This window comes from Heterocephalus glaber, unplaced genomic scaffold (assembly GCF_053883595.1).
Source record: "Heterocephalus glaber isolate CG9 unplaced genomic scaffold, H.glaber_assembly_v1.0 deba00001610, whole genome shotgun sequence".
NCBI classification, from domain to species: Eukaryota; Metazoa; Chordata; class Mammalia; order Rodentia; family Bathyergidae; genus Heterocephalus; species Heterocephalus glaber.
In genome coordinates this window covers 37,845,459-37,858,378 of record NW_028258381.1, presented here as the reverse complement: position 1 = coordinate 37,858,378, position 12,920 = coordinate 37,845,459, and the positions used below count along the sequence as shown (strand labels likewise).

General features: G+C 46.9%; 1 protein-coding gene and 1 pseudogene across 1 annotated transcript; both read left to right on the top strand.

The window, feature by feature from the left end:
* Positions 1 to 1,641: 1,641 nt before the first annotated feature.
* On the top strand, positions 1,642 to 5,455 carry LOC147822704 (speedy protein E4A-like). The gene is made up of 4 exons (XM_087195945.1): positions 1,642 to 1,699; positions 2,337 to 2,395; positions 5,078 to 5,265; positions 5,428 to 5,455. Exons 1-4 carry the CDS (start codon positions 1,642 to 1,644, stop codon positions 5,453 to 5,455), a joined length of 333 nt encoding a protein of 110 aa, XP_087052071.1.
* A 1,971-nt stretch (positions 5,456 to 7,426) lies between these two features.
* Positions 7,427 to 7,603, top strand: LOC147822703 (U2 spliceosomal RNA; annotated as a pseudogene).
* Positions 7,604 to 12,920: the final 5,317 nt, after the last annotated feature.

Below are 12,920 nucleotides of genomic sequence, written 5' to 3'. Positions count from 1 at the left end.
GGTGAAACAATGGGGCTTGGGATTAGGGACTCAACATGTGGGCTGTGGGCATGATGTTGATGTATTAGTGATGTCGGTATAACAGAAGGCCATATGTGAAGTGCATAGAAAGCACTAAGATGTGCGTAAGTGGAAATGTGCTGCCTTCTCCAAGGGCGCTCTAATCCCGAGCAGAATCTTTCAAGCTCTTGCTATTAAGCAGGAAGCTGGGCCCAACCTGACATATGTTAAGTGATTTTTGGAATGTGGGTCAAACAGTCTGAGAGCCACAGCTGGAAATGATGGTTCAGGATTAGGGTTAAGAATGAATGGTTAATTCCAGACTAGCTGCTGCTGTACACAATTATGATGAAAGTCAGACATCAAAAAGAGATGTGCAACTTGCTTTCCAGAGAGCAAGGGACGAGTGGGTTCGTTTCAGGACAAACTGAATTTTGACATATCTAACCTAAAAGATAACAATGAGATGCTTTTCCAACAGCTTTCCAAAGCTGAAAGAAAATGCAAAAGCCTAGAAATTAAGCTCCACCATACAAGAGATGCTCTTAGAGAAAAGACTTCAGTTTTAGAACAGGTACAAAGAGACCTAAAGCAAACACAGTGTCAAACGAAGAAAATTGAACACATGTATCAGGATGAACAAGGGAAAGTGAATAAATACATGGGAAAGCCGGAATCCATAGAAGAGAGATTATCTCAACTACAAAGTGAAAATGCATTGCTTTGACAGCAGTTGGATGATGCTCAGAACAGAGGTGACTCTGAAAAAAGGACACTCATTAATAGCCAAGACCAGTTTCATGGTACTGTGAAGACACTTCCAAGTGAGAGTAGAAAACAAACTCTCACGCTGGAAGACAGAAATAGTTAATCGACAAATGTAATCATTTTAAAGAAAGCATATATCAGTGTGAAAAGGAGAAAGCAGAAAAAGAAATAGTTGTGAAACAACTTCAACAAAAACTGCCTGCTACTCTAAAAAAACCAATCTATTCCAGAGGCTTCACTGGAAATTTCATCATGTTTTTGCATTAATTTAGATGAGAAACAGGATTTAAGGAAGAAATTAAGTCAAATCAGTCAAAAGTCTGATGCTTCACACTGGACCTGGGTTTCCTTCCTTTAGACCTGTGTGTAGCACCCAGCCTTCCAACTTAGGCCTGTGTTCAGAAGAAAACAGAGACTGGTCCTCAGAGTCTCAGGAAGAGCTGCAGGAGGACCTACTGTGTCTCTTTGATGGAGTTCCTAGGTTAGCACCCTGCTTTCTGGCTCACAAGAAGAAGAAGGACTGCTCCTCCTCAGAATCAGAATCAGAGGCAGAGAAGGAGGATTATCAGAGGGGTTCTGACTCACCCCTGAGGGGGAACCCCAGCCTCTCACCTTGGAGGTCTGGCCACAAATGGAAGACAGACTGATCATTGGAGTTTAAGAACAACCAGGAGGGGAAGGGCCCAGGTGCTTTGACTTAGCACCAAGGGAAGAGGCAAGACACCCACATCAGTGCCCTAGCCACAAGAGGAAGAGGGAGTAAATATCTGTCAGGGTTCCACGAGAAGCTGCAGGAACCATCGGGATGGCTAGGCCGTTTCCTCTATATATGAGGGTGTCCCAAAGAAGCCATACGGGACCAAGAGGAAGACGATGAGGAAGCACCTGTCCTCGGTGCTGCCTGAACATGAGACCTCCACCAGCATGCTAGGTAAGGAGACTCAGGGCTGCTTTTCTGACCTGGTTAATTAGGAACGCAAGAGACTTGTAGTCACTTTCTTTTTCCATGGAAGAGAGCACACTATGAGCCAGGAGCTCTCCGTTCCTGGAGGACTCTCATTCTTTCTCTGGGGTACGGAGATGAAAGAGCTCACACAGGGTCTTCAAATATGCCCCCATTATGATTAGGAAGCCTGGTTGTAACAGTCCCCTGGCTCATAGAACTCTTGCTGACTTTGCTTAATGCACATGCTCTCAGCACTAAATGAATTACAGGGTCACGGTCACACCCGGAAGTGATCCTCCGAGGAGAAAAGGACCTGCATTCTTTCTGAGTTTGAAAGAGGTGCATTCATGTGTCATGGGGACACCACAGTGTGCTCAAAGATTCTAATCATGCAGATATTTGCTGCTCCCCAGGCCCTCAACTCAGTTGGTCCTCCAAGAAAGTCTGAGGGCTGAGCCCATGTTCCCTGCTAACTGGATGTCTATTTTCCCCGCTTCCCATCTGCCTATCCAGGACCCCCTCCAGAACCTTCTCTCAGGCAGGCCCAGTTATTCTCCCCATTCTCTTGTCCCATGGGAAAAACTGTGCCAGTTTCCAAGCTAATGCTCTGTTCTCTTCACAGAGGAGATCCTGGTCAAGAGATTCCTGGCCTGGGACAAGAACCTAAGGGGATCTGACAAGGTGAGGTCCTTCTCCCCAGAGCTGAACCCTTGCTGAGGCACAGTCTTGGGAGGGCAGGATTCCAACCCCACAGTCCTTCTGTCTCTGTCCGTGTTGGGAGCTCCCACCTGATCTGCTCACTGTCCTGGCTCCCAAAGGGCTGGGCACCATCCCTTTAGGCCCTGGCTCTTTTGGCAAACTGAGTGGATGAGCTCTCCTCTGCCTGGGTCCTCTGGGATCTGAGCCCGGGACATGGTCTTTCCTGGATATGGCCTCTCTGACTGTTGCTGCCTAAAGCCCCTGGCCCCTCTCCTGCAGCCCTCAGGAATCCCTTTGCTGGCGTTTAGCTGAGCCCCTTCTGAGCCACGGGACCACAGTGCCTGGTCTCAAAGAGACCCTTGGAAGAGGCATCATGGCCTCCCTTCTCCTGACTGCTCTCCTTTGCAAACAACTTCCAGTCTTTCCCCAAATAACCAAGCCACTGGGGTGTCTGCCCTAAGTGGAGTCCTGGCTGCCCCCTCTCCCTGTTCCTGTCCCCATGTCCCTCCCATTCCCGTTCAGTGGCTTGGAGTGTCCTCCCCTCTCCCCGCAGAACCTCCTACTGTCATTTCGTACTTCAGCCTGGCCGGCCTCTTTCCTTAACAGTACCAGAGGATTCACTTTTTTTAGCTCCATGAGTACTGCGTCTCCTCCCACAGGCCACCATCAACCCCCGAAGTGTAGATAGAGCAGGACTCTAATGTGTCCTGTGGTTTGAAACCTGACTGTGTAGGGAATGACAGCCTGGGAAGAGAGTATTCTAATACTTTCCATGGGAAAACTAACAAAGTTTCCAAATGTCGGCGTTCCAAATAGTGAAGCTGAGTAAGCACAGAGCACCCCAGAGGATGGGTAGGAAGAAGCTATACGTGGGCGGCCGTTTCTGACTCCCCTGAGGGTCTCCCCTCCCTGAAGCAATGCCAAAGGTCCTGCTGTCCCCTCTTCTGCACTCATAAGGCAATGCCTATTCACACCCTCCTTAGAAGGCACAGACCCGAAGTGACGGAGCTTGTCGAACAGTACCTGAATGGGGGAGTGAGGATGAAGAAAAAAATAAAGTCGGTGAGATAGAGTTGGGAGGGCTCCCAGAGACCGAGCCCCCAAGTTTATTTTTCTCCTCTCTTTTATACAACAGGTGAGTTTGGCTGTTAATCATGACCCTTATCCAGAGACACCTGCTTCCTTGTTTTCTAGTTCTTTGGGAATTCCCCACCCTCATGGTCTTCCTTGTTTCTCGGGGTTACAGAACGTTCATCACGTTCCAGGGCAATCTAATTCGGCAAGGACGCAGTTCCTCATAACATCGTCTCCTTGCTCTATACAATGGAGGGTAAGATTCAAAATGGAGCCTCTTTGGCTAACACTGCTCTCCACACACCGCTCTCCACACCGAAGTATAAAATATTCCCAGCTGGTGTTTGTTCCAGTCTCTTCCCAAACCAGGGGGCTCTACCCATGTTGGCCCTCAATCATACCAGAATACGTCTGGAGGCTCACGGGCCTCCTGGCTACTGCTATGTTCATCGCTTCATCTAACCAGGCCAGATTTCTGCCTTGGAATTCCTCCTCTTCTCTACCATCTCTCTTCACCGAAACCAGTACATCATCCTCATGTTTCCTTCCTTTTTTTCACTGATCCTTCCAAAGGCACTTTCCTGTGCCTTTAGCTTGTTTTCTGTCCAGGTGTGTTTACACATCGAATCTGAAGAAAAATTCCTCATCTTTGAGTCAGTGAAAACACCACACTCTGGCTGGGTGTGGTGGGCAGACCTTCAGTCCCAGCTACTGAGGGGACCCACGCAGGAGAATACTTTGTGCCCATGGATACCCATAGCCATCCTCAGAAACTTAATGTGACCCTGTTTCAAAATCAAAGAAGGTAAAGAAATCTAAGTCCAAAGCAGCACTTTCCTCCTGTAAGCTGCCACCTTCTGTATCTCAGCAGCTCTTTAGTCAGGTGCAATTCAAATATGGGATTTGGGATGCTGATTCCTCATCTCTCCTTCTTTTCCTGACCCCATGAAGTGGGACCGCTGTCAAACCCTGGGTGCTGTGAACGTATCTATGCATTTTCAAACACCCAGCTGGATCCTTTTCATTCTGCAAGTGTTTATGGCTCAAGTCCATGAGGGAGTCGATAAGGCATTTGACCACGAGGTAAATATTCCACTCATTCCTTCATCCCTTGGTGAAAGAAAACCTAAGCAGTGGGAACTCTGTGCCAGGGGAACGTGATGCAGTGGGAAGAGCAACGTAGGAAATGCTGGTGGACTTCATGTGCCCCATGAGCCAAGCTCTGTGTTGGGCATTAGGGACGAGAGGGATGCATGCAGAAAGAAATCCTCCCAGTGTTGCTCCCATGTGGCAGGGACGCAAGTGTGTACACATCACACAAGCGGCAGCAAAGGGGCAGGGCAAAGGTGGGAACACCATGGGGAACTGCACTGCCTGAGAGCACGGGAGTCTTTCCAGGTCTCTGCACCTGGCTCCTGTCTTCATCTCCAGACTGGAGGCTCCTTCGCAAGGGCTCTGTGCAGGCCCAGCCTCCTCATGCAGGCCTGGGCTTGGGGAGCTGGGCAGGCCTCAAGGTCTCCAGATCTGAAAGGGCCACCTGTCCTTCCCAGGGAGCTGACCCAGCTCCTTCCCGGCTGTGCTCCTGCCCAGCAACCTGCTTTCTTTCCCAGCTACCTGGCCAATGACATGGAGGAGGAAACACAGCTTCCTAAACTGGACATGTTCTTCTTTCTGTATGAGAGGAACTTTGCCCAGATTCCTCAGTTCTGCAAACTGTGCTACCAGTGCATCAGCTGCAGGCATGGGACACTAGAATGTTCTTGGCAGAGTGTGAAAAGGTGGGCTGTCCACTGGAATGGAGTATGAGGACCTGCCAATTGGAAGAGAGATGGGAAGGGGGAGTTTTGGGGGTGACTGGGGACTAGAAAGAATTGGAGGCTCGATGGGGCTGATGTTCTTGGGGGGTCTTCATCCTCTCAGAGGTCTGCTTTTCTTTCCAGATCCAACTTTATGATCCTGAGCTTTTAGTGTGGCAGCAAAATCACACCCCTGCATTCCGGGGAACCGGGGGCCCTGAGGACCCTGGCCTGAGGGCAGGTATGGCTGCATCCCTGAGGCACACACTGCATGAAGTGCTGTCGATCTATCAAAATGTCAAACTGTCAGGGACCAGTTTTCAAGATCCTCCCTCCCTATCTACCCCCTACACACCAGGGGCCAGTATAGTACCCAGCATAAGGTTGTCCTCTCTCTCTCCCTGAGACAGGAGAGAGGGGTAGCTTAGATTGGCTGGGAAGATCTCAGGATCTACATGGCACCGCCTCTCGGGACCCTGACTGTATGGCTTCTCATGGGTTCCCACGAAATGTGGACGACATAAAAGGACACAGATGCCGAGGGGCCTGTCATGTCTCTTTCACGGTCCACCATCCTCTGTCTCCCAGACCCGGTGTGTCCTTTTATTTCTGCTTTTCTCTTTTCCTCTCTGGTTTGACCCAAGTTTGCTCTGCAAAGCCATTTGCTCCTTACCCCTTCAACCTTCACTCTTCACTTTTACATCTTCAAATAAACTTTCGGCACGTTTTTATCTTGTCTCGTTCAATTCTTTGTTCAAAGTGAGAGGGACCTGGAATATGTTTAATTGTCGAGTTATTTCTAAAAGGAGCTATGATAACATCCCCTCCACAGCCAGAGAAATGCCTGCCAGACACACGCATCCTGGGAGGGGAATGTGTGGTGCTGGGGTCTCAATGTGAGACATGCCTTTGAAAGCACATTTTCCTGGAGGAGCAGTTTTGGTAGAAATCCTTTTACTACCGTCAGCTGGGTCCATGGGACACTGTCGATTTCTGTTCCGAGTGAGCATCAGCCTGTATATTTACATTGCCACCATAAGTTCTGTTTTTTTTTCCAGTTGTCACTGATTTAAAGCCTTTCAATCTTCAGAGATCGCAACAGTAGACATTTATTTATAACAAATTGAATGTTTCACTGTAAGATATTAGATGGAACAGGACACATATCCAGAAACGGAAGAGATGTGCCCCTAACTGCATGCTCATCTCAGTTCACCTGCAGACACAGTGCTTATGGCCTGAGTGCCATCAGACAGATTTTCCTTTCCTGTTTCCTGGCCAGGTGACATTCTCCTCTTGAACAATGACGCATGTTTCCCTCAAGTAGACAGTTATGGCAGAATGAAGGAAGGTTAACCAAAGTCTGAGAACCACAACTGGAAATGATGGTTCAGAAGTTGGCTTAAGAATGAAAGGTTAGAGAGAAAACTGGATTAGCAAGCTGCTGGAAACTCTCATTAAAATTCACTTAGGATATCAATCTTCTCCTGTAGACAATACAGCCCCATGACGTCTGACATCTCTCTCTTCCTTCCACACCTCTTGGCCCAGGGCAGATGAGCATTTTCAGCCCAAAGACCAGGCTGCCAGTAATGACAGCCATGGCAGGGAACAGAGGAATTTCCTGTTCAGACCACACAGGAGAATGCAGACTCTTCCACCAGGAGTCCAATGGACGCCTCCACCATACTCCCAGGAGCTGGGAATCCATAGAGGGACAATTGAGAAGTTGTGTTTTCCTGGTCCCATTCATCCTGAGGCAATTTTCAATTTTACATGCTCACTGCAAACCTCAGCTGGAGGACCTGTCATATTTTTAAAAATTATTTGATTTCCTTTTTTTTTTTTGGTATCGGGGATCGAACTCGGGTCCTTGCGCTTGTGAGGCAGGCAGCGGAACCACTGAGCTAAATCCCCAGCCCTAAATTATTTAATTTCTAAAGTATGAGACAATTTTAAGGTGACTTGTATGGGTCAGAATGGGAGGGAATTACTTTCAAAATATTATGTTAGAGCCATAAGATTGTCAAAATTGCTTTAGGATATATTGTAAATTTCACGGGTTTGTTTTCAGCGTACAGAGCATAGAATTGTTACTATGTTTCTTTTAAACAGCTTCCCCTGTTGGTAGGTGAAAAAATTCTAGGCTTTTTGGCCTTTTGGCCAAGATCAAGTGTAGTATCTGTTCTTATCAGTTTAATATCTGGTACACGTTCTATCCAAGGACAATATAGTAAGTGGATTTTTGAGATACACTAATTGGTTTCATTTATACTACTAGTTTATCTTAGTTCATTGAAAAGAAAGATTTGTGCTATTTTTTGTTTGTTTCTTTTTGTAAAAATATTTTTGGTTTTTATCTTTGAGTAACTATGTTGAAGATAGTGATACATAGTGGAATAACTCTTGTTATTCTTTTATTTGATTGTGAAATTTTGGGGTTTTTCATAAAGTAAAAAAGAAAACATGCTATTCTTCCAAAGTTTTGTGTTCAGTATTTCAGCTCTTTTATGTGAATAAATATATTCCCATTTGAGGGAGATTTTTATCTTTATCTCTATTATATTGATATATGCATTATCCTTACAGCTAGGGGTTAGTACACCCAAAGTTTTGTAAGTAAATACTCTTATTGCGTGTTTCCTCTTCATTCTTGAATGAAGAACAGTGACTTGCAGTTCTTTCATCTGCTTGACTCACGTCTGGTGTTGCGGAGAGGAGCCCGGCTGTTAAGAACCCTGCGTATTTCCTGTTCCTGAAAGAGATCAGTGCCCTGTACCCCTCGGGGGTAAGGTGAACTGTGCTCTCGCCTTCTCAATCTTTGTGATTGTTTCAGGATGGATCTTTTGTTTACTCTCCCACAAAATTATTGTTAGTTGACCACATTTCTTCCTTTTTTATTGTGATATTGTGGAATGAATCTCAGGCCGACACAATGAGCTTCGTTCTGAACACTTCTTTTTTAGGCTTTTTTTGTTTTTTTGCTTTTTTTTGGTACCAGGGATCAGACTTGGGACCTTGCGCTTTCGAGGCAGGCAGCGGAACCACTGAGCTCAGTCCCCACCTTTTTAGGCTTTTTTGAGACAGGGTCTCACTCTAATTCAGGCTGTCCTTGAACTCACTATGTGGCCTAGGCTGGCCTTGAACTCTCCACAATCCTCTTGCCTCAGCCTTGCAAGGGCTGGGATGATAGGCCTGCACTACCACACCTGGCATGTTTTTTTCTTTTTGAAACAGGTCCTCTCTATGTCACTAAGATTCCAAGACTAGGCTACAATTTGAGATCATCCTGACTTAGCTTTCAGGAGTGTCAGTATTACAGGTCTGATCACCAAGCCTGAGTCAAATTTCTTAATTCCTAACTTGGCTGAAAATGTAGTAAAGCCTTTACACATTACAGAAATTTATGGTTCCCATACTGCTGTCAACTCTTTTTTTTTTTAATGACAAGATCTCGCTATAGTCAGGGTGGCCTTGAACTAACTATGTAGCCCAGGCTGCCCTTGAACTCATGGCAAGACTATGGGCCTCCCTAGTTCTAGAATTATAGCTGTGCACCACCACATCCAACATCTCCATTTTAAAGATGAGAAAGACAAGTTTTAGAGTGAAAATTTTCTGATCAAGGACACAATTTCTGTTCTGAACAGTCATTCTTGTCTAAAGGCCAGTGCGTATTTTCCAGCTCAATATACGGCAATCCTTCCTCTGTTCCAACTGGGTTTTTTTTTGGTACCGGGGATTGAACTCAGGACCTTATGCTTTTGAGGCAGGCACAGTGCCACTGAGCTAAATCCCAGGCCCTCTGTTCCAACTCTTAATCCATCAGGGAAACATGGTGAGAATCTTTCTCTTGTAAGAGGCAGTATTTTGTATTCAGAATCACTGAGAGACACCCACCTCCTCCACCATTATAAGTGAGGTGTGGCTTAGACCCAGGTTCTTTCTGTCTTGTTCAAATTCCCCCAACTTTAATCTGTGTGTAGAGCCTTGAAAAAGGAATTTAAGTTACTGAATTAATGAATGTGTTTAGCTTTCTGTTACTATAAGCAAATACTCAAATAACTTGAAAGGAGGAAATTTTGCTGCCTGGCATGTGGTTCTTTGCCAAGATAGCAGGACACGGTAGAAGCAGGTAGAAGCACAAATCTCCCATCTTACAGCTGCCAGGAGGAAAGAGAGGGAGAGACCAGGGCTGGGGTTCTGCTGACCCGTGAAGGGCACAGCTCCAATGGCCTCACTCCTTCCTGGTAGGTCCTGCTTTCTCCAAGATCTGCCATTACACACTATGGCTATGCCAGAGACTAAGCCTACACATGTGCCTTTGCTATGCCATCAAAGTTATCCATTCCTTTGGGATATGAAACTTCTTATGCTGGATTAGCCAAATACAGAACATATCCACCATCCATCACACCTCCATGCTGGTATCTCATTTGCTTATATTTTTATAGAGTAGACAGTTCAGGATGCCTCCAGGCGCCCCTACAGGACTGCAGTTTTAAAAACAGCCTCAGAGGCCAGCTCATCCCAATCTGAAGGCCAGAAGCTGATTTAACTGGTAAAGGACCCATGTTGTTTCTCTTTCCTGGGCACAAAATTTCTTCTGAACATTGTCACGTAGAACTTTTTGATTCTTGAAATAATGGGAGATAGTAATATATGGTCTCAATTCCTGTATACAATGTACAGTATTTCCACTGTTTCTGTTCAACACAAGCCAATACTTGGTGTCAACTTGGTCTACAAAGGGGGCAGGCTCATTATAGCACACAGGGTCATAGAGCAGGATAGGCTTGAGAATTTGGAGCTTTCCTTCCATGTGACGTGTCAGGTCTTTAAACGATGCCATTGAGAGAGACATGGATGCTTGTATTCTCTGTGGCTTTCCCAAAGCTCTGAAACGATAATAGGACCCTGGATGAAATGCCCACCCTGTTACAGGTGGCCTGCTTGATCATTCGGCTGTGTAGCTTGCCAGTGAGTTCCAGGCCCTCTGTGTCCTCCCTCCTCCATACTAAGTACTGATTATGCACAGATTTGAACACAAGGCCTGTCCTGACACCATGGGCCCCCAGCCCCTCTGCAGCATTCAACTCTTCCTGTACCTTGTGAGCATCTCCACTGTGTGCCCTGTAAGGGATGGGATGGCCGGGACTCTCCTGCCCAGCCTCACTGCTGTCAGACATGGCTTGCACTTGAGTTCTCCCCAGCAGGGCGACAGTGATGATGGTGTGAAGTGATTGTGCCCCTGCCTCCAGGGCTCCTTCCTCCCTGTGCCTCCCTGTAGCAGCTTCAGGATGGGAGCCATGTTTGGATGCCTTAGAAGCTGCCCAGTGAGGTGTGGCAGAGGGGAACCAGCCTGGGATTCAGGTCCCTAGATGTCACCTGGCACTGTGCACTGACCCCACCGAGCCCAAGTCGAGGAGCCTCTGGACCTGGCTTCTCTCTTGTTCCTCTCCCTGGGACCTCCAACTGCTGTTTCTGCACTGATGCCAACTCTGTCCCTCCAGCCCAGGGACCTTCCCACATCCCCCAGCTCCCATCCTACTCAGTGCTTAGAAAGCACCTCATCTGGACACCAAGCTGGGCTCTCTCAGGGCTGGCCTCTCTCCCAGGATTTAGGTTCCTATGGCTGTGTTTCCAGTATTTTCCCTTCCTTTTACTTTTGTTTCTGCTAGGCCAGAAAATCTGGATCCCTTCACTCCATGATGGGCAGAAACAGCAGGCATCCACATTCAGAGCTCATGCTCTTCTTCTTCAGGGTCTCCCAGGGTTTCTGGGTGATGGAAGTGGAAGTGGCCCTCGCAGTTCAGAGTGACTTAGCAAAGGATGACGCTGGAGGCAGAGGGGCAGAACCAGAGAGAGTGCAGTACTGCTGGCTGGAGGCCGGGGCCGAGCTTCCCTCCCAGGTCTCTGTGACCACGTGGACACCAAGGCTGTGGGAGAGCCTGTCACCAGCCAGTGGCACCAGAGCCTCGTTCTCAGTGACCCCTCAGCTAGGGACTCCTGGCCTGTTATAGACTTGCCATGTCACACCTCATCATACTGCGCTTCCCTCCAACATTTCTGTGTGCTTCGGTGGGCATGGGGCTTCCACTGGGATCTCTGCTGTATCTTCCCCCACAGACAGGGAATCTGAATGTACATCAGGGAGAAATGGAACTCAGGCCGAAGGTCAGGGTCACTGAATGAGAACCTATGAGTCTGGTCCCAGGCATCTGCATTTCTCACTTTTGTGATTACTGATGATTAACTTCACAAAATGTTGAGTTTCAATGTGTAAATATATTTTCATCATATTCCTCCCCCATGACCCTTTGTCACTACCCCATCCCTCTTGCCTTCTTCCTTTCCTGTTGTCAAATAAATTCTCTCTTCTACTTTCATGTCATCTGGTTTAGATTCCCCATATGAGGGTGAACAAGTGATATTTGTCTGTCTTATTTCCCACAGCATATAATCTTCATTTCCATCCATTTTTCTGCAAATGATACAATTTTGGTCTTCTTTGTGGTTGATAATACTTCACTGTTGTGTGTGTGTGTGTGTGTGTGTGTGTGTGTGTGTATACCACATGTTCCTCATCCATTCACTGTTCACCTGTTGATGGAAATCTAGGCTGGTTCAATATCTTGGCTCTTATTAATTGTGACACAATAAGCGTAGATATACAGGTATCCCCATGGTACGCTATCTTTCATTCTTTCAGGTATGTACCAAGGAGTGGTATAACTCCATCACATGGTCACTCTATTTTTACTATTTTATTATTTTGAGGAATTCTGAGGGCCCTGTGAGAGAGTCCAAAGGTCTTCACAAGCAGAATTCCTCAATTTGAAGTCTTTTATGTTTTTGTGGGTTGGTGGAAAACAGATCAGGGATGAAAGTAACAAACAACTTTCAGACACAGCCCAAAACACGGACAGGCCTTGTCACCAATAGGTTCCAAGATGGACATTTAGAGCCCCGAGTGTCCTGCCATGACCAATGGCTATAAAAATGCATGGCGTCTATCCGCACAGTGGACTGTCATTCCTCCCTGAAACAGGGAAGAAACCCTGACCTCCTGCACCAAGGTGGGACCCTAAGGGTGTTGTACTAAGAGGAGAAGAGGAAGACACCCAAGGACAAACGTGGTCTAAATCCACAGGATTGCTGGGCACACAAGGAGTCCACATCTGTCCATTCATAGGACAGAAAGGAGAACACTGGTTCCCAGGGGTTGCGAGACGGGAGCAGGCAGTCATGCTTTCATGAAGTCAGAGTCTACCTGGCCTCGCTCTGGGCCTTGTCTTGGATTTGTTTATCCATTTTTATCCCATCAGGGATCAGACTTTCTGTTCAGGATTTCTTTTGGCGGTGCACAGAGTGGGTGGCTGGACAACAGAAGCAATGGACAGTCATGTGCCACATGTTACATGTTGGCCAGTGACAGACCACAGAGGCAACAGTGATTCATGTGAGATGGTATCTCCATTCCCTCCTAGCCCCACAGCTGGGTGAGTTCACTCTATGAGATGGCTCAATGACAATTTCAAGGAAACACCCATTTCTCAGAACACACCCCTGTCATTATTTATATATGTCTGTGGTAAATATCAATATCAATCAAACCTATCCTGGAAAACAGGTGA

Bases quoted from the DNA above. Each gene is read 5' to 3' on its own strand.
- LOC147822704 (XM_087195945.1), top strand. From the start codon at position 1,642: ATGAGGAAGCACCTGTCCTCGGTGCTGCCTGAACATGAGACCTCCACC. The intron at 2,396-5,077 runs GTGAGGTCCTTC...GCTCCTGCCCAG, and splicing joins ACCTAAGGGGATCTGACAAG to CAACCTGCTTTCTTTCCCAG. The intron at 5,266-5,427 runs GTGGGCTGTCCA...TTTTCTTTCCAG, and splicing joins TCTTGGCAGAGTGTGAAAAG to ATCCAACTTTATGATCCTGA.